Here is a 24923-nt window from a genome sequence, read left to right on the forward strand (position 1 = left end):
GTGAATTCAGGTAAAGTGACAAGTGGGACACTTGGAAATCCCTTACTCGTTTTGTTTGATGAGACATTCTGTGGATAAGAATGGCTGCCGGTGACAATAGCTCAGGTGGTCTTTGTATTGGGTCACTGCCCTGTATAGAACAGGAGCAGCGTAGGTATCTATATGGTGAGCCTAGCTCGTAGGCTCACCTCAGACTAGTCTAAAACAGAAGAAATGGATAGAAAAGAGCTCGGTAACCCGTGTTTACCTACGCAACACATGCATTGTGCTTTCTCTCTCTTCTCTATGGACCGAGATACTAGAATAAAAACAGTTCTCATCAACATAAAGGAGATGTTTCCACTTAGTTGCCTTCACTACATCATATTCAAAACATGATTATTTTAAATGGTAAAGTACTTAAATTTTACACATAAATTGATATACCATGAGAAAAGATAGTGTAGTTTTATCAAGCTAGCGAGACATTTAATAATGTTATGAACAAATCTCAAACAGCTAGAAAAAGTTCGCAACACAACAACCTAGAAGAAGATAACTTCCAGCAACGGTGACTCAGGTAATACTTGTATTGAACCACTGCTCACTATAAGAGAGAATAGCTTGGATGATATAACATGTGCCCACAGGCTACTCTCACTACAGAGTGACGTGGCAATAGAGAAAATGCAATCAAAGGCGCTTGGTAAGCGGTATTTAGATGCGCGACAAATAGAAACTATCTCGATGTAGATACAGGGCCCACAAAGAAGATTAAATATCCAGGATTGTTCGCGATTGCCAGATCTTCTCTCACATTACCCTGCCTATCTATTCTCTAGAGTTTGTTTGCTTGCATCTTCGTGAGCTCTGCTGACCAGAACGCTACACAAGTGACTCAGGCACCGGACCATCCCAAATACTCACACTCGGAGACTGGGGCTTAACAGTATCATTAACTTCCTTGGCCTGAATCATGTGTTTACGAAAGGGATTGGTTGACTTTGACTCCCAGGAAACAATCGAGGGCGACTTGACCGGGCTCCCACCTCTGCTGCTTCTACTCCGCGTAGACGCGTGATCGCCATCGTCATCACTATGGTCATAGCGAGCGAATGTGGTAGCTCTAGAGCTTTGCTTGCCTTCAGTGTCTGTGTCGCTGTCAGGGCAAGATGTATGACCGCCGTCTCCCGAGTAAATCGATGCTGTCGAGGATACTGATGGCGTATACGGTCTATCAGTCCGGGGTGACGATGCTTTCTTGGTTCCTTTGTCGTAGTGCCATTGGAGCTGCCGATGTCGTCGTCGATAGTTGTTCTCTCTCATCAGAAATGATCTCTCTACAAGGCTCTCAATGTCTTTCTATATCATATTAGACCCGCTTCCATCGACAACACCCGAGTTTACTCACATAAGTAAGCCTTCCGTCCAAGACGTAGACTCCCGAGTTATTGGCTTCAAATTCGAAGCCCAACTCAATCAGTGCGTATTCCTCCACAAGAGACTTTTGTATGATAATAGTCTCCTTGGAAGATGATTTTGAAGATGGGGAAAATTGAGGCTTGTAGTCTGGACTGAAAAAGTAGGCATGCACGGGTTGACTTCCGAGAAAGTGTGTCTGACCTTTTTCTGAGTGGAGTTAGCACAATGAGATTGAAACACTGCAAAGGTCTCCTACCAGAAGTTCGCGTGTATGCCGGTCTCCACCCAGCTTGTTTCATGGTCAATAAAAGCTCGCTCCCCAAGCTAATCATTGCCGCTTCCCAGAAGATAGTACTTCGCACCAATTGGTCGCCCGATTCATCGTAGTTATAGGGTATTAACTGATTGCCAGGGTCTTCTTCCGGGTCCTCAAAGGTAGAGTCAATGCCATGCGCAGCAAGCGATGTCTGGAGCTTTGCTATCTGTCGTGATGCTCGATCAGCCTCTGCTGGGAAGATGACCAGCTGCTGGGAGGACTCGGTCGCATTAGACATATTCCCGGTTCCTATTGATGCATGTGAAGACTGTATAGACGAAGTAGAGCTGCGAAAACTATTGTGGCGTGAGTGCCGTGGACGCTGGGGCTGGGCGCTTGGAGGCTTGAGGTTTGTCCCAAACTGAGCAAATCCATGCTGCAGGCTTCTCAGATGTGATGAAGATGAGAGAAAAGGATTCCGCCTGTCAGTTGAATACTCCATGACATCAACACTACGATTGCCTTCAGCAATTCGAGTTCGACGTATCGGTTGTTGAGCGTCCTGCTCTACCTTCAACTGCTGCTCTTGAAACCCTCGCAGCAAATCTTGATAACGCTTGATCTCTTTTTGGTGATTGCGTTCAAGTCTTTCTCTTTCTTTAGCTGCCCTTACTTCATTCTCTTTTTGTGTTTGTCTCTCTGCATCTCTTGTTTTGGCTACTAATGCTTGCCTCTCAACCATCTCTTTTATGGCGGAATCTCTCGCTTCTTGAACCATTTTCTCGGCTTCTTTCTTCCAAATAGTTTGCAATGCCACCTCTATACCCCTTTTGTCTTCAACAATGCTTTCGAGTTGCTTCAATCGTTCGTTGTCTTTGTCGTGCATTGCTTGCATCAGTTTCATTTGAGCTTCGATGGCTGCATTGGCTCGCTCGCGTTCATTCTGTGCTTCACGCTCTTGCTGTGCAGTCAATAGTTCCATCAGTTTCAGGAAACGTGGCTCGTTTGGATCCAACTGATTGTCCTGTCCTCGTTTCTCCAGCAATTTCTCTATCGCGATCACGATGGCCTTCTCTTTCGCCGCTGTTTCAGCTTCATTCGACTGCTTCTCTGGATAGGCACGAGCAGGAGGAGGAGGAGGAGAAGTATGAGTATCTTTAAATGATGTATTCGGATGGTATTGACTTGGCGGTGGTTGTGGAGGAGGCGGAGGAGAGACATAATGGGGAGGTGCGGCAGAGGACCGATAAGCCCGAGGGTCAACAGAATGGTTGAAGGGATTTGATGGCCCTTGTTGAAATGCTGAGACCGGTTCCTGCCATGATGGCACTTGTTCAAAGTGGTCGTGCGATGGAGTGGATTTCGGATCAAATGGATTGTAGCTGGATGTGGTTGTGTTGGAGAAACTACTTGTAGGTTTACCCTTGGTAGAAGTAGTCCGGTCTTTGTTGAGATTATGGACTCTGGATGTAATGCTTTCGTTATCAGTATATGAAGCTTTTTTGTATCTCAACTGCCTTTGGTGGTGAGGAGGAGGGCGCGAACGCGAGCGTGAGCGCGAGCGCTCAATAGGTGACATGTCTTCTTTCCACCTAACCCGGTGCTCATCAGATGACCGCTTTGGTCTTGCGCGGGCAGTTGTGTAAATGTGAATAATGGGCTGATCTGACCGTACATCGCGACGTACCGGCGACTTCCCAGGTTTGAAGGACCATGAATCATCATCATCGTCATCATCCGGTTTAGGTACACTACGGCTGCGGTGATTCCTGGTGTTACTGTGAAAATTGTATGTTGGCATAGTGATGCCGCTCAAGGAGTCATCATCAATACTCTTGAAGTCTTCGTCGTCTGATTTCACAGGCTCGTTCTGTAGTTCCCACTGATCGAAAGATAACTCATCTTCCTTTTTCACCTCTTCAATGTTCCTCAAAAGATCTTCTCTCCATTCATCGTCATCTTGGTTAGCCGCACTATGAGTAATCTGATCGGATGATAGCGTAGTCCAGGAGGATAGAAGCCTGTCTACAACCAAGCTAGGTTCAGTTTGCTTATTCCAAACAATCAAAGACTTCTCATCCGAAGCCTCGTCTTGTATATGAGAGGTTGAATCCTCTTCAGAGGAAAGAGATTCATCAGCAACAGATGCCTGGTGATCCTCACACGTCTCCGCATCTGCTTCAGATGAGTAGGGTATGTCGGGACTGAAGACTAGATGATACAGCCATGTTGCAGTGTCAAAAGAGCCCTCTTTCCATATATCTAATTCTGCATTAGTGTATTTTCGTTTTCCGGTACCAGAATCCTTGTCGTCCTGTTGCGCGTTCTCTACCACTTTGCGGTTGGCCTGAACGGCACTCTCCACCACTTTTCGAAACCGATTGAAATTTGTTGGAAGTCCAACTGAAATACTGGGATCAGTTTCAGTATGACTACATCGATTAGTGAATTTCTAACATGCGACGAAATGACGAGACATACGGGCGAGTGAATTCTTCTCTCGCAAGGCGTATAATGTTCAGTTCCAAAATGAGGGCGGTTTTGATGCCTTCAACCTTTTTCAAAAGCCCCTTTGCTTTGGGTTTGTTGATGTACCACTGGAGTCCTGCCAGTTTCCGGGGCGTGTCTATCAACTTCTTGATCTCGGCATCGACTTGTTTGTACCGTGAAATTATGGTATGGGTATTTCTAAAAAGCGCTGGCTTGCACAAGTCCCGATTGGCGCGAATGATATCTGCGAGTGTCTGCAGACTCTCGGAAACCAAGGAGAATTCCTCCGCTGTTGCTGTTCAGAAAGCCGTCCCATACACGTAAGGCTGAAATACCTACCAATATCCGCAATCTGCTTGGGGGCGTTCTTGATTGTGTGTGCTACATCGAATAGGGCAAGCGAGAGTTGAGCTGCACTCGCGCCGATGGTGATGGCCGACGCAACAATGCCAATGGCTTCGGCCATTTGAGTGGGTGAAGATGTGAACGACGGTTCAGCGACCGTGAGGAAAAGGATTATGTCCTGAAAGCCATAGGTGATGGCTCTGTGGCTTACACAGCCTCCTCACAGTGGTCCTGGGGGCCGAAACTCGAAGTGGTGGGTGTGCTGCAGGCTGACACGCATCAATTGGTCGACAGAACCCAGAAGATGGCTCTGCAAGATATATAGTTGCATTCAGCCTAGATTGAAATTATGCGACGTGCAAAACACAGCCGCAGACACTGCTATCAATCGCCATGTTGTGACACGATCTGATCCCGTGGTTTTATAAGCCAGTTATCGAGAACAAGCTTCCGGGTTTGGATATGATAGTATCATAGCCACGGCGTCTATACATAGTAAAAAGCGGCGACTTCTTGTCTAATAGTCTCTATCGATCGGTATACTAATTCCTGACTGGTGGCTGTGGCTGTGGCTTGCAGTGAGATGGTCAGTAAGTGTTGTAGTAACTAATGTTAATGGGCGATGGCTGAGTGGCTGGTGCCGCGGGGCCTTGGCATTGCGTCCATGTGCCTTCCAAAAGTTCATCATCACCTCCAAACCGGCCGTCTGCTGGAACTCAAACCCCCATGCCGCCATGAGCTTCCGACCAATACTGCCCCGGCCAATTGCAGTGCGGGATACAAACTCAGTATGCCTGCGATGCTGGTGGAGGCTCGCCAAAGCGCCGCTACAGTCGCGGCAGGCATTCTCGTCGATTTCGTCGTATAGAGCGAGCGCTGTGACTGCCGGGAAAGACACCAACACCTTCACCAAAGGCTATTTCCAAGCAAATCCGTTATTAAAGGATTCATTTTGGACATCGAAACATCAATTGCAGAGTTCAATTGTTTCAATACGATCGGGAAATGGGCAGCAATCGAACAAGGAACATGCCGCAGTCACAGCAGAAGAAGTCCTCCCACATAGACGGCGGAAAAAGGCAAAAGAACAGGCAATGGAAGACTCGGAGACTGCCTATCCCATACCCCACGATGCCTCGTCGAAACTGGCAAACATATCCTCGAGTCTTCCGAATCAATCCCTAAAGCGCCTCTTAACCACCTACCTCTCACTATCGAAACCCCGCCTCTCCTTCCTCGTCGTCCTCACTGCTACCGCCGCATACTCCTTATACCCCGTCCCCGGGCTGCTTGCCCCCGCCGCAACCGCCACACCCTCGCTCTCAACCCTCACACTCTTCTTCCTCACATCGGGCACAGCGCTCTGCTCAGCCTCCGCAAATGCCTTGAACATGCTCATGGAGCCCGAACACGACGCCAAAATGAGCCGTACGCGCAACCGGCCGCTCGTCCGGAAACTCATCAGCCCACGCGGGGCTATTGCGTTCGCCATTGCCTGCGGCGTCTTCGGTACCGGCGCGCTATATTACGGCGTCAATCCTACCACGGCTTTTCTCGGCGCTGCAAACATCGTCCTCTACGCCGGCGTCTACACGCCTATGAAGCGCATGCACGTGCTCAACACATGGGTGGGCGCCGTGGTCGGAGGAATCCCCCCGTTAATGGGCTGGACAGCGGCAGCGAACCAGTACGCTCACGACGGTACATGGCAGGAACTGCTGTTTGGCGAGGGCTCCGCTGGCGGCTGGCTCTGCGCCACACTCCTGTACGCCTGGCAGTTTCCCCACTTCAACGCGCTGAGCTGGTCTATCCGCGACGAGTACCGCAACGCGGGGTATCGCATGTTGGCCTGGGTTAACCCCGCGATGAACGGGCGCGTTGCGCTCAGATACGCCGTTCTCATGTTTCCAATCTGCATAGGCTTGTCGTACAGCGGTGTTACCGACTGGAGCTACGTAGTAACCAGCAGCGCAGTCAATGGCTGGATGGTGCTCAAGGCCTGGCAGTTTTGGAAGGCAGAGGGAAACAAGGGGACAGCAAGAGGCTTATTCTGGGCGAGTATCTGGCACCTTCCCATTGTCATGGTGTTGGCTATGGCGCAGAAGAAGGGGTTGGGTGAGCGGCTTTATAGGAGTGTGTTTGGGTATGCGGATATTGATGAGGAGGATTTGTATTATGAGGCTGGAGAGTTGGAGGAGGAACGCAGGCAGTTCGCTATTGTTGAGGGGAGGCCGAAGGCGTGAGCTTTCATGATGGACTCTTGAATGCCAGGCCTTTTTGCTTGGCTGCTCTATTAAGGGTCATATCTCTCCAATCTTTACTGTATTATACGCATTTGGATGCTGCATGTAGGAAGGAAGATTTTATTGCCATATGCAGTGGAATGAATGCCTTAGAGGTCGTCTTTTATGACGCCATTCTAACTTCTCAATCGAATGTCATGACGCGTTATACATGTTTATTTCTCATCTTTTATATACTTATTTAGATTCTTCAGGTGATTGTATTTCAAGGCACCACCAGGACGCACAGTAATATATACCCCCTTACTTCGTGCTAGAGCTAGCATGCGACCCCCCATGCTTCCTCCGACTCGAGCTCTTCTTCTCCTTCTTCTCGCTCTTCTCGCTCTTCTCGCTCTTCTCTGCCTTCTCTGTCTTCTCTGCCTTTTCAGGCTTCTCAGACCTCTCAGGCTTTTCGTAGCGCTCCGGCTTCTCCTCTTCCCTTACTTCCCTGACTTCGCGAACTTCGGCTTTGCCGTCGATACGTCGTACGATGCGGACAATGTCGTCAGCGCGCTCGATGGCGACTTCGTGGCCGACACCGTCGAGAACCTTGACGCGGACGTTTTCTTCGCCCAGTGCGGCACGCGCGTCCTCGGTTATCTCGTCGGCGATGATGATGGGGTCTGTTTCGCCGAGGACGAGCCAGACTTCTCGTAGGGGGCCGGCACGGGATTCGATATTCTCGCGGATGACGTTCCAGCGGTCGTGCTGGTTGAAGACGGGGGCGTGGCGGATGGTAGAGATGAATGCTGGGATGAAGCCCTTGTGGTTTTTGATCTGCCAGTCTACGACAGATGAGACGGTGCTATGTGGGTTTCCGGGCAGGAGCATTTGGTTGCTTGAGACGTAGGTTTTGTCGCCCTCACTTCTGGTGGTTGTGGTTGTGGTTGTGGTCTCGGCGTTTTCAATGGCTTCGGGATCAGTCTCGACGGTTTTGGCGCCGGTCCAGAGTTTACTTGCGACTAGCCTGCGGACCATCCATTCGGGCATCCATGAGCTATTGTATAGCATCTTGCTTGAAATTGAGGCGTGAGACTTGCGGATCAAACCACCTGGGGCGACGAGTACAAGGCCCTTGACCAGGTGCGGGAAGTAGGATGTGAAGTCAACAGCAATGGCACCACCCAACGAGTAGCCGACTATGGTGAAGTTCGACCAATGCAGTGATGATGACTGAAGGGCAAGCATGATTTGGGTCGTGTAGAGAGTGGCATCATAGTTGGTAGTCTCAGGCGAGGGACCATCCGAGTATCCACGGCCAAAGAGGTCTGGTCCATTGGTTAGCCTTGTTGTGTTATGTGACAGAAACAAAAAAACAAAAGCCAGGATCTAAGGGCATCGAATACAGTTTCCAAGAACATTCTGCCTCAAGCACCCAATATCTCCTTAACCTATGACTTGAAGCCGTTGTGCAGATCTGATGCATGATCGGACGTGCGGCGCACGTGCTTCACCGTTTGGTAGGGCTGGCGGGACCCTTGCCTAAACAGGCAAAGCACATGCGCAAAGGACGATCCAGCGTAGGCGCGGGGTATTGTCCATACATTATGCGACCAAAAGAGTTCTGGGAACAAATGCATGCGCTGGGTCGCGCCTACACGAGGTTACCTTGTCATGTCGGATTGACGATGCACGAAGATGGATGGTCCAAAGACTAGTGATGACGATGACAACAAGAGAAGGACCCACCAAAGAGCATGACACGTCGTCCCCTGCCCACCAACTTGTGCGCAAGATCGGTCAGGGCGATACTTGGAGTCGAAATCCCGTGGATTAGGAGAACTTTTTCACCATCCCTGGGGCCGAATTCGTAGACACGGATAGATCCAAAGGGCGAATCCACGTCCCGGGCACCTGGTAAGGCAGCGGGATGGTAGGGTAGTTCGGCAACATCCTCAGGCGAGATGTCGGGCAGCAAGGAGCGTCGGGGAGAGGGGATAGGCAATCGTTTTGCAGGCTTTGATGAGGAAGTCAATGCCCATAGAAGTGACAGGCCGCCGACCGAGGCGGCGCCGAGGATGGCATAACGCTGAATCTTTGGGAGTCGCTCGAACCGGGACAGCTGGGTTGCCGAGATGTTTGAGATTTTGGCGATTGCGACCTCGGCAGCCTTGGGGGCCGGCTGCTTGTCGTTGGCGAACCTGGAGAACATGGCGGCGGCGAGGCAGGAATTGATGTACGAGTAGAGAGTCGGACCCTGAGGCGGCGACGAAATAAGTCGATCGCCAACGCGCGCTAAGTTGGGGCGATGGATGCAAGCAAGACGGGGCACATGCAGTCGCCTACGCCTATTATCACGACCATGTATGCATAAGGATGGGAGCGGCCAGCGAGCCCACCACGGCTGTCATGCTGGGCGTATAGCAGACAGGCTGGGCCAGAAGCAGCTGCTGCATGCATCTTCCCTAACCCCAAGCGCACTGAGGCACGACTAAATATACCCAAAAAGCTCCGGCCGGCAACCAAAGTCGCTTCATTCAACCAAACGCTGATCTCGAGGCGGCTAGCGGCCAGGCTGTGGAGAGCCAAGCGATGGGAGCGCGTCAGCTTCTCAGCCACCCTGCAAGCACACAGGGAGGGCGTGGTTGTTCTCTTAGACGTGCTCCTTTGAGCTTCTTGGGGCGGTGCTAGTCAAGGGCAAATACGACTCTGTTTCCATCTCTTCCGTTGTTTTATACTATCTTCCCGCACACTGCCTTGCCCCCATTCCCCTCTTTTCTCTTCCCACGCGCCTCTCTGCGAGGGCCGCATGTTTGGGCTCACCTCGTCAGCGAGCCTCCGAAGTCTCCCCCCTTAGCCTTTGATCGCGCCTCTCACCGCCCACCAGCGTGGTGTATACTCACAAACAGGGCCTCACGATTGCGGCTGCGGCTGGAAACGACCAAGCACTGTCGCATCTCAACGGCCGCCCGGGCTCTGTAGTGCGCCATGGACGACTGGACGTCCAAGCAGCTCCCTGAGCGCCTGCCCTTCTCCAAGAAGCGGCTCTCCAAGAAAGTCATTTTCTCGTGCGTGAAGCCGGAAACCATCCAGGCGTATTGAATGCTGACCAGAGCAGGTATATCGGTGATTATCTCATAATCATGTAGGGCCGCCCCTTCCGCCGCACACGACCTCCTTCCTTCCCGGCTCAATAGCAAGGCTAATCAACCTCACAGCGTTTTGATGCTTACCTTTGCCATTGTCGACAAAATCCCCCCCTTCCACCAGCCCTTCTCGCTCGACAACTACACCCTCCACTACCCCTTCGCCACGAAAGAGCGCGTGCCCGTCATATGGCTATGTGTCTATGTCGTCCTCGCCCCCGCCGTCATCATTGGCATATATACCATGGTCATCGACGGCCTGTTCTCGCACCAGGCCGCCATGCCTGCCAATCGCACCGGTCTCAAGCGGCTTTCGGGAAGATACAGGTTCAAGGACAGGTTGTGGGAGCTGAACTGCGGTATACTTGGGCTGGGCCTGAGTATCGGCGCTGCCTTTACAATCACTGGAGCTTTGAAGAATGCTATCGGAAAGCCGCGGCCGGACCTCATTAGCCGGTTAGTTGGTCTCTGGCGCATTAGAAGCGTTGACTGACAGCCGACAGGTGTCTTATAGACCAAGCCAAGATTAACACGGAGCGTTACGCCCTTCAGACCATTGACATTTGCACCCAAAAGGACAATTATATTCTGCAGGATGGGTTCAAGAGCTTTCCCTCCGGACATAGCAGCGGTACGGCATCTGACCTCTCTTGTATGGCAATTTTACTGACATTTCCCAGTTTCCTTTGCCGGCCTGTTCTACCTCTCCATTTACCTTGCCGGAAAACTTCACGTTTTGGACGCCAAGGGTGAGGTTTGGAGATCGTTCATCGTCATGGTCCCCGCACTCGGCGCTGCGCTCATTACGGGAACGCGTATCATGGATGCCCGTCACCACCCCTTCGACGTCATTTCAGGCGCCCTACTTGGCATACTCGTAGCATGGGGCTCGTACCGACAATACTTCCCTCCTGTTTCCGAGACCTGGCGCAAGGGACGCGCATATCCCATTCGTGCCTGGGGCAAAGCATCACGCGCACCACCGCACGCACCAATGATGGAAGACGATGTGCAAACGTTAAGAGACATCAACAAGCCTGTAGACGAAGAGCGTGGGGAAGCATCAGGGTATTCTGCCACAACTGTGGTTCCTCCAGACGGTGATGTTGGAGGCAATGTTTTCCGCCAACAAATTCATAATTCTCAGCGAAGACGGCAGGAATCGGGATCTCAGTACGGCGTAAACCGAAGTGACACGGGCGCATCGAGTAATTACCGGACCGAAACCATGACATCCGGCATATCCTCCAAGGTCAATAGGTACACCAATCAACTGCCCTCCACTAATCCTTTCGCCGCGGACGTCGCACGCCAACGCCAGATGGACACTTATGATTACTCGTCTTCGGAAGAGGATGAAAACTACGAGCTTCAATCTAGGACCGGCGTCTATAACCCGGTATCTGGTAGACTCACGGATACAGGATACCATCCACCTGCTGGTATCTCGCCTGTTCCTACACCACCACCTCCTCCTCCTCCGCACAATGCTAGTATACAGAATCAACAGCCCATGATGTCTCAAACGGGAGACCTGTCTGATCGAAGGGATGTTGCGCCCGTGCCTCCACCACATGCTATAAGCATGCCCCAGCAAATATGAAGAGGGGCCGAGGTACACGATTGTGTATGAGCGACAATGTATTGGCGGAGGGAATTGAATTTCCCAAATATCCGCATTCTCTTCTCTCGGCAGAAGTTGGTGTGCCGATGAGCATATGAAGAGGTGCTACGGTTAGGACGAGGCGCATGTATCGCGTCTTGATTGGGAACAAGGAGTTGTGTGGAACGGGGATCATCATGACAGGAATTCAATTTCCCTAGAGGAAATGGCGCCATGAAAATTTGTAGCATAAAAGTGCAATCCGATTTATGTGTAATCTTTACTTGATGTTTTTTGGAATAGATCGCGTAGGCGATGGTCGGACCCCCTGCACGCGAACGCCAAGCGTTGCGTCAGTGGATCCTTTGAACAAGACACTTTTGTTGGACCCTGTTCTACTCACATCGGCATCCGAAAAGTGTCCTTCCCGCCAACCCACGAGACCCCTCTACCACCCCCCTTTCCACTGGGCGCATACACACACATATATATATATATCACATAACCTCACGATTCCCAAACCGCGCTCCACCATGGAAGCCCTCCAGTCCACTCTCCAGCCCCTAACCCGCGCCCTCCCCCAACCCATTGCGGACATAGGCGTCTCCCTCCTCGGCCCAACCTGCTACCAAACCCTCATCTACAATGTCGACTTGACTGCCACCGAATGCGTCAAACTCGCCATCTCCAAGGGCCTCGGCATCGGCATCATTGGCGCCTCCTCCATAGTCAAGATCCCGCAGCTCCTCAAACTGCTCAACTCGCAGTCCGCCGAAGGCCTCTCTTTTCTCTCATACTTACTGGAGTCTAGCTCGTACCTTATTTCACTCGCGTATAATGTGCGGCATGGGTTCCCGTTTAGTACGTTTGGGGAGACGGCGTTGATTCTGGTGCAGAATATCGCGATTGCGAGTTTGGTGCTCAAGTATAGTGGCAAGGGGCTGGGGATTGCGGCATGGGTGGGCGGGCTGATGGCGGCGGGGGCAGCGCTGTTTAATGAGGATCTTGTGGGCGAGGAGAGGCTGGCCATATTGCAGGCGAGTGCGGGTGTGCTCGGGGTTGCGAGTAAGGTGCCGCAGATTTTGACGGTTTGGAGTGAGGGTGGTACGGGACAGTTGAGTGCTTTCGCTGTGAGTTTCATTTTCTCCATTCTTTGTATACGGATGACCTCTTTTCTTTGGATTCGAACTAATGTGGTGTGTGATACAGGTTATCAACTACCTCCTCGGCTCCCTCTCTCGCATCTTCACCACTATCCAGGAAGTCGACGATCCGCTTATCCTCTACGGCTTCATTGCTGGCTTCTGTCTTAATGTTATCCTCTTCCTCCAGGTCATGTACTACTGGAATGCGCCTGCATCCAAGAAGACACAGTCCAAGAAACTCGAGAAGCCCATTGTAGCCGGGGGCAAGAAGGAGGCAACGCGCTCCGTGTCCACCGGTCGCGCGGCTGGCAAGAGCCCAAGCACGAGACGCAGGGGATAATTGTCTTTGCTCGTAAGCCTTCTACCATATATGTTACCATTAATATTTTGTCTCTTTCTATTCGTCTTGCCATGCCAAAGATCCAGTGCGAGTGAACAGATAACATTATCGGTGATATACTTCATATATGCATTACTACCTCCATTACAACCATTTACAATACGTATGCTCGTCTAGTGTCTTTTATACACAAAACCCTTACCATTAGAGATAAAACAACCATCCAATATAGTACACACGAAGTCCGCCCAACATGGCATGGATCAAAATCATGTACACAATTAACTCCGAGTAAGCTGAGGCGCAAGCCAGAAACTGTATATAGACAGACAGATTGAGTATCGGATATACCGATTAGTCGCGTACTTAAAAGACGTACTAAAACAAAAAGGTTAGTGAGTGAGACTTGTATCAAAGATCATATCGACTTACTGGGATGAAAAGATAAGGCACCTGCCTCTCATACTCCTTCCATGCCTCGCCATACTTCTCCCTGCACTTCTCGATATCCCTCATTGCGCGGTGGATAATCATGCCGCCAAAGAAGACAGAGTAAAACCAGGGGAACGGGCTGCTGAAACCGGTAATGAGACCCCAGCTGACAGCAAAGAAGAAATCGCAAGTGTAGTGGATCTTGCGTGCCTTTCCGTACCAGCCATCAGCCAGAATCTTGTTTCCGTGGGCAGTTTGGATAGTCTTGGGGTTCTCGATGCGGCCGTATTTGAAGTAGGGGAAAGTGGTGCGCTCCTCAACGACACCACGCTCTTCCTGGCGGAACTGGTTCTTTTGCGAGTTGGTCGTGTCCCAGATATAATAAGCGTAGAGGTAGGCAAGAGTCAGAAGAGCGGTAAACCAGGTCGGGAGGCCGTACTCGGAGGGGTGGTGGTAGGCGATGTAGAGAGTGCAGTGGCAGTACGACAAAGGCACGCCAGCCATGTTCCAGAAGATGAGCATGAAGCCAAGCTTCTCATAGTACATGTCCCAGGTTGTGATGATGAGGTGCTCGCCCTTTGCGCAGGCGCCAGCATAGAGGTAGTGTGCGAATAGGAGAAAGATGGCTTCGATGGAAACGTAGCCATATTGCTCATACTGCTTCAAGCACGTGCCGAGGGAAAGGAAGAAGAGGATGAACCACGGGATGCGGACTTCGAGGAACATCTTAAAGTCCAAGATGCCGAAGAGACGGGGGTTGAGCTCAGAACCGAGGAAGAAGTCGACAATGAAGTTGTCAGTCATACGGACGGTTGCGCCGCGGACGCGAGCAGAGACATATGCGATGGTCGAGCAGAGGAAGCCAGAGATGATGGCAACGCTCATGATGTGGCCAAACTCGTCAATCAAGGTGTAAAGCTTGAAGTAGCCGCCAAAGTGTAGAGCCAGCATGATGACAATGCTAGAGTAGAAGGACCACATTGCTGAGCAGTAGTAGTCCAGTTGCTTTCCGCCCAGATGAGGAAGCGCCTTGCCCTTGCGGTAGACACCCGGCATGAACATGTAAAAGGTCATTTGCATCAGTCCGAAGTACCAGTAGATTTGCCATGCCTTGTTGTTGGGGTAGGCTTCCGTCTTGACAAGGTACCACATGTGACCAAAGAAGTCTGACCAGCTCTGGCTCTGGGTACGCGTAGGGAACTTGCCGTCGTAGAAAGCAGCCCCGATCCACATGTAGTACATGAGCGCAGGAAAACAGATCATCATACTGCCCATTCCAATTGCACCTCCGAATTCGTGCAGACCAGAAGGGTCCTTGGGGGGAAAGAACTTTTCAGCCTCGAACGCGAAGTCTAATTCGACCTGTTCCTGCCTGCTGTGTCCATTTGCGTGTCCGTTGACGTGTCCATTGGTAGTTCCATTTCCGTTGGCGTGCCCATTGGAAATTCCATTCCCGTTGGCATGGCCATTAGTGTGGCCTGTTTTGAGGGGCATGGTGCTGTCGGTGGATGACAAGGACTTTGCGAAGGCTTCCTCAGGTTCTGGCGTCGATTCATATGTATCTGCGTCGGCCACGGCTGATTTGCGCCGTTGTGACCTTTTGCGCCCTGGAGTCTCAACAAAACCGGGACGTTCGGGCTTTCTGTGCCGTGTATGTCAGCAGTCAACTTTATTTGTGCATTCACACATCGACTTACACTGGGGTCTTGCCCGCCTGGGATCGCGTCACTCGCATTGACATGATTGTTGTGCGGGTGACGGTGGCGGTGTGTGGTTTCAGGGGCGCTCAGGTAAGAGACGGCGCTTGCAAACCTCGACGAGGGCAAAGGAGTTAATGCAAACTTCAAAATATATAAAAGAGAAAGAAAAGAGCAATTGCGCTTCGTCACAGAGCATGCATTACAGCCAAGGAGGCGGTGTGGAGAGCCAATGGCATAAAAAGGGCAGAAGGAGAAATTCAATGTTTGTTGACAACATGGACCTCCAAATTCGGGTGTTGCCGAATAAGGCTAGGGTCATCAATCGGACGCGCCAATCGGAGTGCACGGATTCCGCCCCTCAGGGGAAACCAAAGTATACGCGCGATACGGTCCACACGGTCCATACGGAAGTGACTTGACATAGAAGTTCTTCCGTATTAGAAGAATTGTGCCAAGTACGAGTGCCAAAGTGCTGCCAAAGCTTAGTTAACACGTAAAAAGGATTCGATATAGAATTCTCTCTACGTCCGCATTTCACATTCAAGAATTAACTGGACTTCACCGTGGCAACAAGTACAAAGACGGTAGGCAGGATGGATCTGTCTAAGCTTCAGTAGTACTTTAGCAGTAATCAAGACAACCTCTGTTGGCAGGTAAACTTGAAAGATATCTCTGTATGTTAACGCGTTAACACCAATCGAAGCTAGACTCATCTGATGTAGCTAATCTATATGCTGTACCGAGAGTCTAGATATCGATACGAGTTCACCTAGCCAGTTTAACTGGATTGTTACGCATATTATAGCCCTGATATACGTCAAGTATTTCCTGTAAGCACAAATCTATCGACGTTGCGTGGGATAAGTTCGTTCTACAATTCGAATATTTCGCGCAATTAGTGAAGCTACTGTCATGGAGCGTTCATCACCTCTATCTGCGTAGGTACTCGGTGCACAACATGTGTGTGCTGACCCAGTTTGAATACTGTTTAGACTAGTGTAGTTGGTGTCTGTATGTGAATTATTTCCCTCTGTTATCTCCTATCTTCATCCGTGTGTGGTAGATGATCATTGCTTCTTCGTGTTAAGATGATATTTCCTTATCATTGTAGTGATTTACGGCCTCGGCCGATCTGAATTTATTCCTTCTTAGGCCTTGCAAAGGCTGTGGCACTACCAGGCTATCCAGTTCCAGTGTCTCCTCGACAAAGCAACACTGACTGGAAAGGAAACTCTGAATAACTATAGACCAGAGGATGGCCGATGTAAAGACGGAGCCCAAGTACATTGTAAGTCAATTATAGTTAAGTTTATAGGAGGGTTTAGACTAATCGAATTAAAACAGGGAGCTTGATTACTCTGAAGCCTGATAGAAGGAAAACTGGATGGCTGACCTATATCAAACACTTCGTGCATCCATACGACTAAATACTTCGTTTCTTGCCGGGTGCATCTTTTGCAATACCTGACCGTCAACTGAGCTACAATCGGGCCTCAGGTACGCAGTGAACGGGATCAGGCGTCCCGGGCACAAAGATGACCCATACGACAGCACTATCATTACAAACATCATTTTGTGAAATTTGTGTTAGCATTTCCGACTTGATAAATTATTTTACCACGCGATGCTTCCAAATTTAAAACTACCCGTCGTAGTATGTCTGTCAATTAAAGATATATCATAAGTTATCATAGCTCATATTGATATTTGTATGTTCCGCACTATCAGCCTAAAACTACCAGGGACTAACCCCCACTTGACATTATCGTTTAATTTGCGGAAAACCTATATACCATTGCGCAACTATCGCATATCTGAATAGTGTTCATCGAGTACCTTTGACGTTGTTTATTTGGCTCAGGTAAGTTAGTCCAGCGCCCACGCTCATAGCATATATATCTGTATTCCTCTCTTTCAAGAGACCAGTGGGCCGATACAGAGATCACCTAGACCACCGTTGCCGGGAGCTATCTTCCTCCACAACAATATACACAACTGCGTCGATGCGTATGCGAACATGATTTTCGCAATCTATACAAAAGCCCTTGAAATGCCAGACATGTCCTCAGCAGAGCGATAGTGGACTGCTGAGAATGGAGGTGGGTATGTAACCGTGTGAAGATATTGCTACTGTTGGCAATCGGAGTATTGCGAATTTGGATCCATAGTACACCCGTCTGTCGGATATGGCTGGTTACAAATGCTAATCACGCTTCGCGGAACTGAAATAGCCGGACACCTCAGACAAGGGAAAGGGCTAATTCCTTATTAGTATTTTACCACTTTTGATGGTGGTTTGGTGTCCGGCTATTTCAGTTCGATGAGAGATACGGTCACCAGACTAGGGCGGAAATTGATGCGGAGACCTCACGCCCAAGCAATCGTCGAAATGGCATGGCTACAACGTGTGCACACATACACAGCCGCGACGCGTTCTGTTAGGGAGCATCGGACCATCAGCACCTGAACGTCACCATTGTCCTGACATGTGATGCCCTCGGCGCTGCGGACCCATGTCCTGCATGGAACAACAATTGAGCCGCCCCACGTGAGCCTTCCCAATCCGGCATACCTCGGTATCTTGGTGAATGACGTCTGCCCTCAACCAGCAAGTCAGCCGCTCATGGCTCAGCTCCACCAATGGCAACGCCCGTAAATCCACGCACAAGATCACACGAGAGCGGTCGCAGTACTCCAAACGCGCTATTCACGGTCGGTCTTCAGCTGATGGCCTGTTTCCCCGGATTCCTTGGCGTGGAGTAATTGCGAGCATGTGAAAGTAGCGCGAAACCATGCTAATCCTCTTATAAGCCTAGAGGTGTCTCCATCGTCGTCTTGTGATCGTTCTTCCTTCATTGTTTTGCTTTTCATCTCTTCGCCTTCCTCCCCTTTTGTATTCTGAATCTAGAGAAAAATGGCGAAGCGCTTCTCTACCGCCGATGTCGCGTCACACAAGACTGCGAACGACCTATGGATCATTGTAGACGAGGATGTCTACGATCTTACCAAGTTCCAGGATGACCACCCTGGCGGCAAAAAGAGTACGCTGAGCCCTATCTTGCGAATTCCGCGATCCAAGCTAATGATTCCAAGTCCTCCAGCGAGTAGCTGGCAAGGATGCTTCAAAGCAGTTCTGGAAATATCACAACGAGAGCATTCTTAAGAAGTACCAGAAGCAGCTGCAAGTCGGATCACTCGACACCAAGGCTGCTCCTCCAGCTCCTCCCGCGGCCGCTGCTCCGGAGATGAAGGAAATCGTCAAGCCAGAGGCGAATCCTGGCGTCGTAGCACCTCAGCCAACTCAAGCTGCGGAGGAGCCGGAGCCTTTCGATTCCTATGGCGACCTCGTCCCATATGCGGACCCTTCGTGGTACCAAACTGTATGTTCACGAACGCGCCTTTCAATGACTCCCATGAGCCTCGACTAACGCAAAGACCAGTACCACTCTCCCTACTACAACGAGACACACGCCGCCCTACGCGCAGAAGTCCGCGACTGGGTTGAGGAGAAGCTTATGCCATATGTCACAGAGTGGGATGAAGCAAAGAAGGTCCCAGATGAGATCTTCCTCGAAATGGGCGCACGAGGATACCTCGCTGGTATGCTTGGCGTCAAGTACCCTACACAATATACCGACCTGAGGGTCAAGAGTGTACCGCCAGAGAAGTGGGATCACTTCCATGAGATGATCATCACCGATGAAATATCGAGGACGGGCAGTGGTGGTCTCGTCTGGGGCTTGATTGGTGGATACGGAATTGGCGGACCGCCTCTGTTCAAGTTTGGCAAGAAAGAGCTTGTCCAGCGTATTGGTCCCGATCTGCTTAGCGGAAAGAAGAGGATATGTTTGGCAATCACCGAGCCAGGTAAGTCCTCACCTTTTGTATCTGGAAAGTTGAAACTGACATTTCAACAGATGCCGGCAGTGATGTCGCGAACCTGACCTGTGAAGCCAAGCTCTCTGAGGATGGCAAGCATTACATTGTCAACGGTGAGAAGAAATGGATCACAAACGGCATCTGGTCCGACTACTTCACCACCGCTGTTCGTACTGGCGGCGAGGGCATGAACGGCATTTCGGTCCTTCTGATTGAGCGCAGCGCAGGCGGCGTTTCAACCCGTAAGATGGACTGCCAGGGTGTATGGAGCAGTGGTACCACCTACATTACCTTTGAAGATGTCAAGGTTCCTGTTGAGAACCTCATTGGAAAGGAAAACCAGGGTTTCAAGGTCGTCATGACGGTAAGTCAATCATCTAAATCGCCTTGAGATGCCCACTAATCATCATCTAGAACTTTAACCACGAGCGTATTGGCATCATCATCCAATGTCTCCGCTTCTCTCGTGTATGTTACGAAGAGAGCATGAAGTATGCACACAAGCGCAAGACCTTCGGCAAGCGCCTCATTGACCACCCCGTCATCCGTCTCAAGCTCGCGCACATGGCTCGCCAGATCGAGGCCAGCTACAACTGGATGGAGAATCTCATCTACCAGTGCGAGAAGATGGACGATATGGAGGCTATGCTCAAGCTTGGAGGTGCTATCGCCAGCTTGAAGGCCCAGAGCACAACAACATTCGAGTTCTGTGCTAGGGAAGCAAGTCAAATCTTTGGTGGCTTGAGTTATAGCAGAGGCGGACAGGGCGCCAAGGTCGAAAGGCTATACAGGGACGTTAGGGCATATGCTATCCCAGGTGGTAGTGAGGAGATTATGCTTGACTTGAGCATCAGGCAAGCTTTGAGGGTACACAAGGTCCTGGGCATGAAGCTGTAAACACCCTGCACATGGTGGGAAGTGTCTGTAATAAAATATTCTATGTAGACCAAATTTCTTACGTATTTCAATTCGAGTACCAATGAGTCTTTCAAATGGTCCGTTGTCCAAGTCATGAGAATGCGTATATGTTATGCCGGTAGTAAGTCGTCCCACGCATTGGCCTCCCCACTGTGGAGGCCCCACAAATTCCGACCTCAGCAACGGCAGTTACTTCCCAGCTACCGATTCTGTATAGTGTATGCTGTGATTTCTCATAACAGAGTGCCAATCTTCTTTACCCATACGACGGATAAATGATATGCAGGAGACAGCCACTCGATTTGGCTCCACACGATGGCGTGAAGTAAGGGAACCACATTATGGCGCGGGGTCAAAAACATCTTGATCAATTCAATGGCGATCCGAGTCATCAGCCAAGAAATTTAAACATACGCGTACCAGTTGGAATGCATGAGGAATCTGTGCTGGCTGCATCGCATATTTGATAGCTGCAAGGTATGCCGGGTATACAACTCTGTCGTGTAGACTAAGAAGCAAGAGTGGCATGGCTTAATCTAGGTCTAATTGATATGTCTAAAGAAACGACATGCCGAGTTTCATCGTACGAAGGCTTAATCAAGGAGTCCCTGAGTACAAGATTCTCCACCATGTCTTTGCAGTATGGAGTCAATTTCAATATAAATTCGTGCCCTCATGCAAGGAAACAAGTTATAGACTATTGTATGTGACAGCTTTTGTCAAAAGAAAACTATCAGTAAAATTATCACAGCAGTTCCTCTGAGACTTAACAAAACCATGGCTTCATCAAACGACATCCTTCGCAAGGTCGAGTGGAATGGGAAGCAAGTCCCAGTTTACCCTATGGAAACTATCGACTTCTCTGCACTCCTATCTCAGGAGCCTGCAGAACTCGGGAAGCTTCTTCAATGCTGCAAAGACGAAGGATTCTTCTACTTGGACCTAAACAACGTTGACGGACGCCGATTCCTTGATGACCACCAGGAGCTTTTGAAGCTCATGCACAGGTTCTTCGAAGCTCCTATTGAAGTGAAAAACGAGTATGGACTTATCTCCCCTCATCTCGGGTAAGTCCATGAACAAGACCCCTCCCTATACCTCACCACATTCACTAAAAGATACCAGTTACGAGCCCATCGGTTCCCGTAACGGCGTCCTCGAAGACACACGCGACGGCTACGAAATGGTCAAAGTCTCTCGCGACGAGATCCAACGCGAATCCCCTCACATCCCACGCAACATTAGAAACAGTGCCGACCTAAAGACCCTCGAGAACGCCATTTCTGGCAACAACATCATCGGAAAAGTCATCTTGGCCGCTCTTTCCACGGCTTTCGGCCTTACAGGCTCGTCCCGCTTCGAAAACTTGCACCGTAACCACCGTCCTTCGACCAGCACTCTATCAATGATGCACTACATCCCATCCAACCCCTCCAAAGACGGCAACGTCGGTCACCAAAAGCACACAGACATAAGCTCCCTCACTGTCCTCTTCACTGAGCAATGGGGTCTCCAAATCCGACCACCAGGGACCAAGGAATTCGGCTTCGTAGAGCCCAGGCAAGGCCAAGCTATCATCAATGTAGGCGACTCCCTACGTTTCGCCAGCGGCCATACGTTCCAATCTTGTATCCACCGCGTTGTGCCATACGACTATCGTGAGCATAGGTATTCTGTTGCGTACTTTCTGCGGGCTGAGGACGAGACTATGTTTCAGGATAGTGAGGGGAGGTATGTTACTTCGCGCCAGTGGCATGATGAGAAGTTTTTGGCGTTTTTGGGGTCGCCGGCTGAGCAGGCGGCTGCGCCGAGGTCGTTATTGCTAGGAGGAATGGAGGAGGATGAGGGGGATGTTTATGCGGCGTTGAGAAAGCCGGTTGTGGTTGAGGGTGGTGCGAAGGATGCTGTTGAGGTGGCTATGGTTGAGGTCGTTGCGTAGCTGTTGGGCCGTCGAGCTGTGTGGAGAGTAGTGTTTTATGATTGGTTGTGAGATGTAGATTGAATTGATGCAATATTTGGTTCCGAAATGTGATCCATAAAAGTGACCAACTGGAACCCACCTGTTGCTTGCAATGAGAAGTCGCTTTGCATGACATCATATCTCATACACATGCAGCCCCTCTTATGACCCCACATTATTGATATTTATACAAATTAAAGTAGCTAGGATGGTTCGTTGAACTACCCAGACTAATAATTAATTGGGCATATGTGCCACTCTGTCATTCAAGTAACTAACAAGCCCTTCTTCCTTCTCAAATCCCATTGATGCACGCAGCTTCAATCCCCAATATCATGTACTTCATCCTAGCCCTACTGTTATCGAGAATCACCCAAGGATGTGACAAAAAACACCACTTTCGGCACCACAACCGCCATCTATACCATCGCGATACGGCCCCTATCTTCCCACCAATTCTGACCCCACAGGAACAGATTCTGGTTTCGTCTTTCGATAACACATCGATAGCATCTTGGTCAAGCTACTATTGTAATTCTTACACTGCCTGCCCAAAATAGAGTGTGAGTATACTCATACATTGCAGCACACAAGCGGAATCTCGCAGGAGAAAGCAGCACAGTACCAGAATGGACAGCTTCGAAATGGACCGAGTATGGTTTTGACACTAGACTCGATAGCTATTGTATGTCTTCTTACCACTTCATCCTATACCGTAGAAAAAGGCAAACAGACATGTCTAGCCACTGACCACAAGCCCAAAGACGTCTACCTAAACTACCCCATCCACCAATCCCTCACACTCAAATACTCCAACGGAACCACTTACAACCTCACTCTCGAAGAACCCATCCTCGAAGAAGACCCTACAACCAACTCTCCAAACCGCATCCCCGCATTCCACGGCTACTCTGCTTCAGGAAACGTATCAGCGCCGTACATCTACATTGGTACACCCACCCCACATCAAACCCCAAATCAACACCAGCTAATCCAACCCACCAGGCCGCGCCACAACCCAAGATCTCGAGCATCTCATCACACTCAACATCTCCCTCGCCGGTAAAATCGGCCTAGCCAAACACGGCGGCCCCTTCCGCGGCACCAAACTCCGCAACGCTCAATCCTTCGGACTCACCGGCCTCCTCCTCTTCACCGATCCATCCGATGACAAAGAAATGGCGCCACCAACCTACGCACCGTATCCTGCAGGACCAGCGCGTAACCCGTGGAGTATACAGCGCGGTAGCGTGTTGGATCTGAGCAAGTATCCTGGGGATCCGACGACGCTGGGGTATGCTTCGAAGGAGGGTGTGGAGAGGAGGGGGATGGAGAGTTTGCCAGGGATACCGAGTTTGCCTTTGTCGTGGGGAGAGGCGAGGGGTTTGTTGGAGGGGTTGGAGGGGTGGGGAGTTGATGAGGGTGGTGGTGGGTATTATAGTGGGCCGTCTGATGCGGTGCTTGAGATGAGGAATGAGATGAAAGGGGGTATTGAGTGGATTCATAACGCGGTTGGTGTTGTGAATGGGACGGAGGGGGGTGAGGTTGTTGTTGTGGGGAATCATCATGATGCTTGGATGGTTGGGGGTGCTGGTGAGTTTGAGCGAGTTATTGATGTTGGTTCTGGAGAGTTGGCTGATGAGGAACTAGCGGATCCGCATTCTGGTTCAGCGATTTTGATTGAGTTGGCGAGGGCGATTGGTGAGCTCTTGGAGACCGGGTGGAGGCCGAAACGAACGATTGTTCTTTGTAGTTGGGACGCTGAGGAGTATGGGTTGGTGGGAAGGTAAGTTATGTTTCTTGAATCACAAAGCTGTTTTCAGAACTTCAGAAATAACATATTTTAGCACCGAATGGGTTGAGGAATACACTCCCTGGCTCAAAGCGTCCGCTGTATCTTACCTAAACATCGACGTTGGAGTCTCTGGCACCATCCCCGACTTCAATGCTTCTCCCGACCTCCACTCCCTCATAACCTCAACTGCGCAGAAGGTCATATGGCCCCACGGCGAAAATCGTACAATCTACGATGTCTGGGAAGAAATTTCTGGTGAAATTGATCTTCTAGGTGCACAAAGCGACTACACAGCGTTTGTACATCGCGGGGGCATGTCTGCCATGGACATCGGCACTACACGAGCACCCCTGGATCCAATTTATCACACACACTCCAACTTTGATAGCTATTACTGGATGACTAAGTTCGCTGATCCAGGATTCGCAATGCATAAGGCGATTGGTCAGTTTCTGACCTTGATGCTGTTTCATCTGGTAAACGACGATGTTGTGCCGCTTGAGCCGGCCAACTATGGTATAGAGATGCAGGCGTGGCTTGAAGATCTCCGCAAGCTTGTATCATCTACAAATGGAACGGCGGCAGTAATAGTCGAGCAGCTTGAAGATACCATTACGGCATTTGAAGAAGCAGCACGATTGTTCAATGCTATTCGTGACGCGGCTGTGGTCTCAAACGATGTACGCCTAATCAAGGAACTGAATCGCAAAGCTCGCGATTTTTCGCGGGAATTCATCAACCAAGGCGGACTTCCTGGAAGGCCATTTTATCAGCACCTTTTATTTGCACCAGGAATAGATACAGGATACAGGCCCGTTACTTTTCCTGGAATTACGGAGGCCGTTTCTGTGGGTAATTTCACCCTAGCAAATGAGTACTTGGGCAGGACCATAAAGGCTGTGCTGGCAGCAGCAAGCATATTGGCGGCCTGAAATCGGCATTGGTTATTAGGCAAGACATGCTGTATCGGTCGATCTTGAGACAAACGTAGCAGCTGCTCTGACGACAAAGACGCATTAGGCGGTGGTGGGAATTTCGATTTTTCGTTCTTTTGGTACAAGTCAGTGAAGGCATACTTTGTTCATGGGATCCGTATACGAGACGAATAAAAAAACAGCGCTTCGCTCTATGCAACACTACAATACGTCACATTGCCTGTCCTATTGAACTAAATTTAGTACTGAACCGGTGAAGAGCAGCCAGCCTTATTGTTCTTTTTCCACTGCGTACCCTAGCAAGCCCAATCATATCATTGCACAGAGTAGCAATTGTTTCCCTGGCTCGATTT

The 24923-nt window shown here is 50.2% G+C and overlaps 9 protein-coding genes across 9 annotated transcripts; 6 read left to right on the top strand and 3 right to left on the bottom strand.

The window, feature by feature from the left end:
• Window positions 1-553: 553 nt before the first annotated feature.
• On the bottom strand, window positions 554-4724 carry COCSADRAFT_35761 (uncharacterized protein). Its single transcript, XM_007700203.1, has 5 exons — window positions 4487-4724; window positions 4139-4436; window positions 1658-4089; window positions 1391-1608; window positions 554-1341 (listed from the first exon to the last, which is right to left on the bottom strand). Exons 1-5 carry the CDS (start codon window positions 4611-4613, stop codon window positions 865-867), a joined length of 3552 nt encoding a protein of 1183 aa, XP_007698393.1. The 5' UTR covers window positions 4614-4724; the 3' UTR covers window positions 554-864.
• Window positions 4725-5198: 474 nt separating this feature from the next.
• On the top strand, window positions 5199-6948 carry COCSADRAFT_35762 (uncharacterized protein). Its single transcript, XM_007700204.1, has one exon. The coding sequence runs from the start codon at window positions 5227-5229 to the stop codon at window positions 6733-6735; it is 1509 nt and encodes a 502-aa protein (XP_007698394.1). The 5' UTR covers window positions 5199-5226; the 3' UTR covers window positions 6736-6948.
• COCSADRAFT_35763 (uncharacterized protein) lies at window positions 6935-8951 on the bottom strand. The gene is made up of 2 exons (XM_007700205.1): window positions 8467-8951; window positions 6935-8045 (listed from the first exon to the last, which is right to left on the bottom strand). The coding sequence occupies exons 1-2, from the start codon at window positions 8927-8929 to the stop codon at window positions 7039-7041; spliced, it is 1470 nt and encodes a 489-aa protein (XP_007698395.1). The 5' UTR covers window positions 8930-8951; the 3' UTR covers window positions 6935-7038.
• A 379-nt stretch (window positions 8952-9330) lies between these two features.
• On the top strand, window positions 9331-11855 carry COCSADRAFT_114850 (uncharacterized protein). The gene is made up of 5 exons (XM_007700604.1): window positions 9331-9785; window positions 9836-9862; window positions 9936-10319; window positions 10367-10494; window positions 10544-11855. The coding sequence occupies exons 1-5, from the start codon at window positions 9706-9708 to the stop codon at window positions 11464-11466; spliced, it is 1542 nt and encodes a 513-aa protein (XP_007698794.1). The 5' UTR covers window positions 9331-9705; the 3' UTR covers window positions 11467-11855.
• Window positions 11856-11999: 144 nt separating this feature from the next.
• On the top strand, window positions 12000-12951 carry COCSADRAFT_25340 (uncharacterized protein; the record flags this gene model as incomplete). The annotated part of the gene is made up of 2 exons (XM_007700073.1): window positions 12000-12596; window positions 12676-12951. The coding sequence occupies 2 exons, from the start codon at window positions 12000-12002 to the stop codon at window positions 12949-12951; spliced, it is 873 nt and encodes a 290-aa protein (XP_007698263.1).
• A 366-nt stretch (window positions 12952-13317) lies between these two features.
• Window positions 13318-15124, bottom strand: COCSADRAFT_159355 (uncharacterized protein; the record flags this gene model as incomplete). The annotated part of the gene is made up of 3 exons (XM_007700605.1): window positions 13318-13329; window positions 13384-15025; window positions 15081-15124. 3 exons carry the CDS (start codon window positions 15122-15124, stop codon window positions 13318-13320), a joined length of 1698 nt encoding a protein of 565 aa, XP_007698795.1.
• A 2594-nt stretch (window positions 15125-17718) lies between these two features.
• On the top strand, window positions 17719-19947 carry COCSADRAFT_114857 (uncharacterized protein). The gene is made up of 5 exons (XM_007700606.1): window positions 17719-18124; window positions 18177-18463; window positions 18524-18950; window positions 19001-19326; window positions 19377-19947. The coding sequence occupies exons 1-5, from the start codon at window positions 17998-18000 to the stop codon at window positions 19857-19859; spliced, it is 1650 nt and encodes a 549-aa protein (XP_007698796.1). The 5' UTR covers window positions 17719-17997; the 3' UTR covers window positions 19860-19947.
• Window positions 19948-20657: 710 nt separating this feature from the next.
• COCSADRAFT_355061 (uncharacterized protein) lies at window positions 20658-21835 on the top strand (the record flags this gene model as incomplete). Its single annotated transcript, XM_007700607.1, has 2 exons — window positions 20658-20947; window positions 21006-21835. 2 exons carry the CDS (start codon window positions 20658-20660, stop codon window positions 21817-21819), a joined length of 1104 nt encoding a protein of 367 aa, XP_007698797.1. The 3' UTR covers window positions 21820-21835.
• Window positions 21836-22175: 340 nt separating this feature from the next.
• Window positions 22176-24567, top strand: COCSADRAFT_170206 (uncharacterized protein; the record flags this gene model as incomplete). The annotated part of the gene is made up of 6 exons (XM_007700608.1): window positions 22176-22371; window positions 22427-22525; window positions 22605-22790; window positions 22846-23433; window positions 23491-23626; window positions 23688-24567. The coding sequence occupies 6 exons, from the start codon at window positions 22176-22178 to the stop codon at window positions 24565-24567; spliced, it is 2085 nt and encodes a 694-aa protein (XP_007698798.1).
• Between the last annotated feature and the right edge of the window lie 356 nt (window positions 24568-24923).

Source organism: Bipolaris sorokiniana, assembly GCF_000338995.1.
Source record: "Bipolaris sorokiniana ND90Pr unplaced genomic scaffold COCSAscaffold_5, whole genome shotgun sequence".
Taxonomy (NCBI): Eukaryota; Fungi; Ascomycota; class Dothideomycetes; order Pleosporales; family Pleosporaceae; genus Bipolaris; species Bipolaris sorokiniana.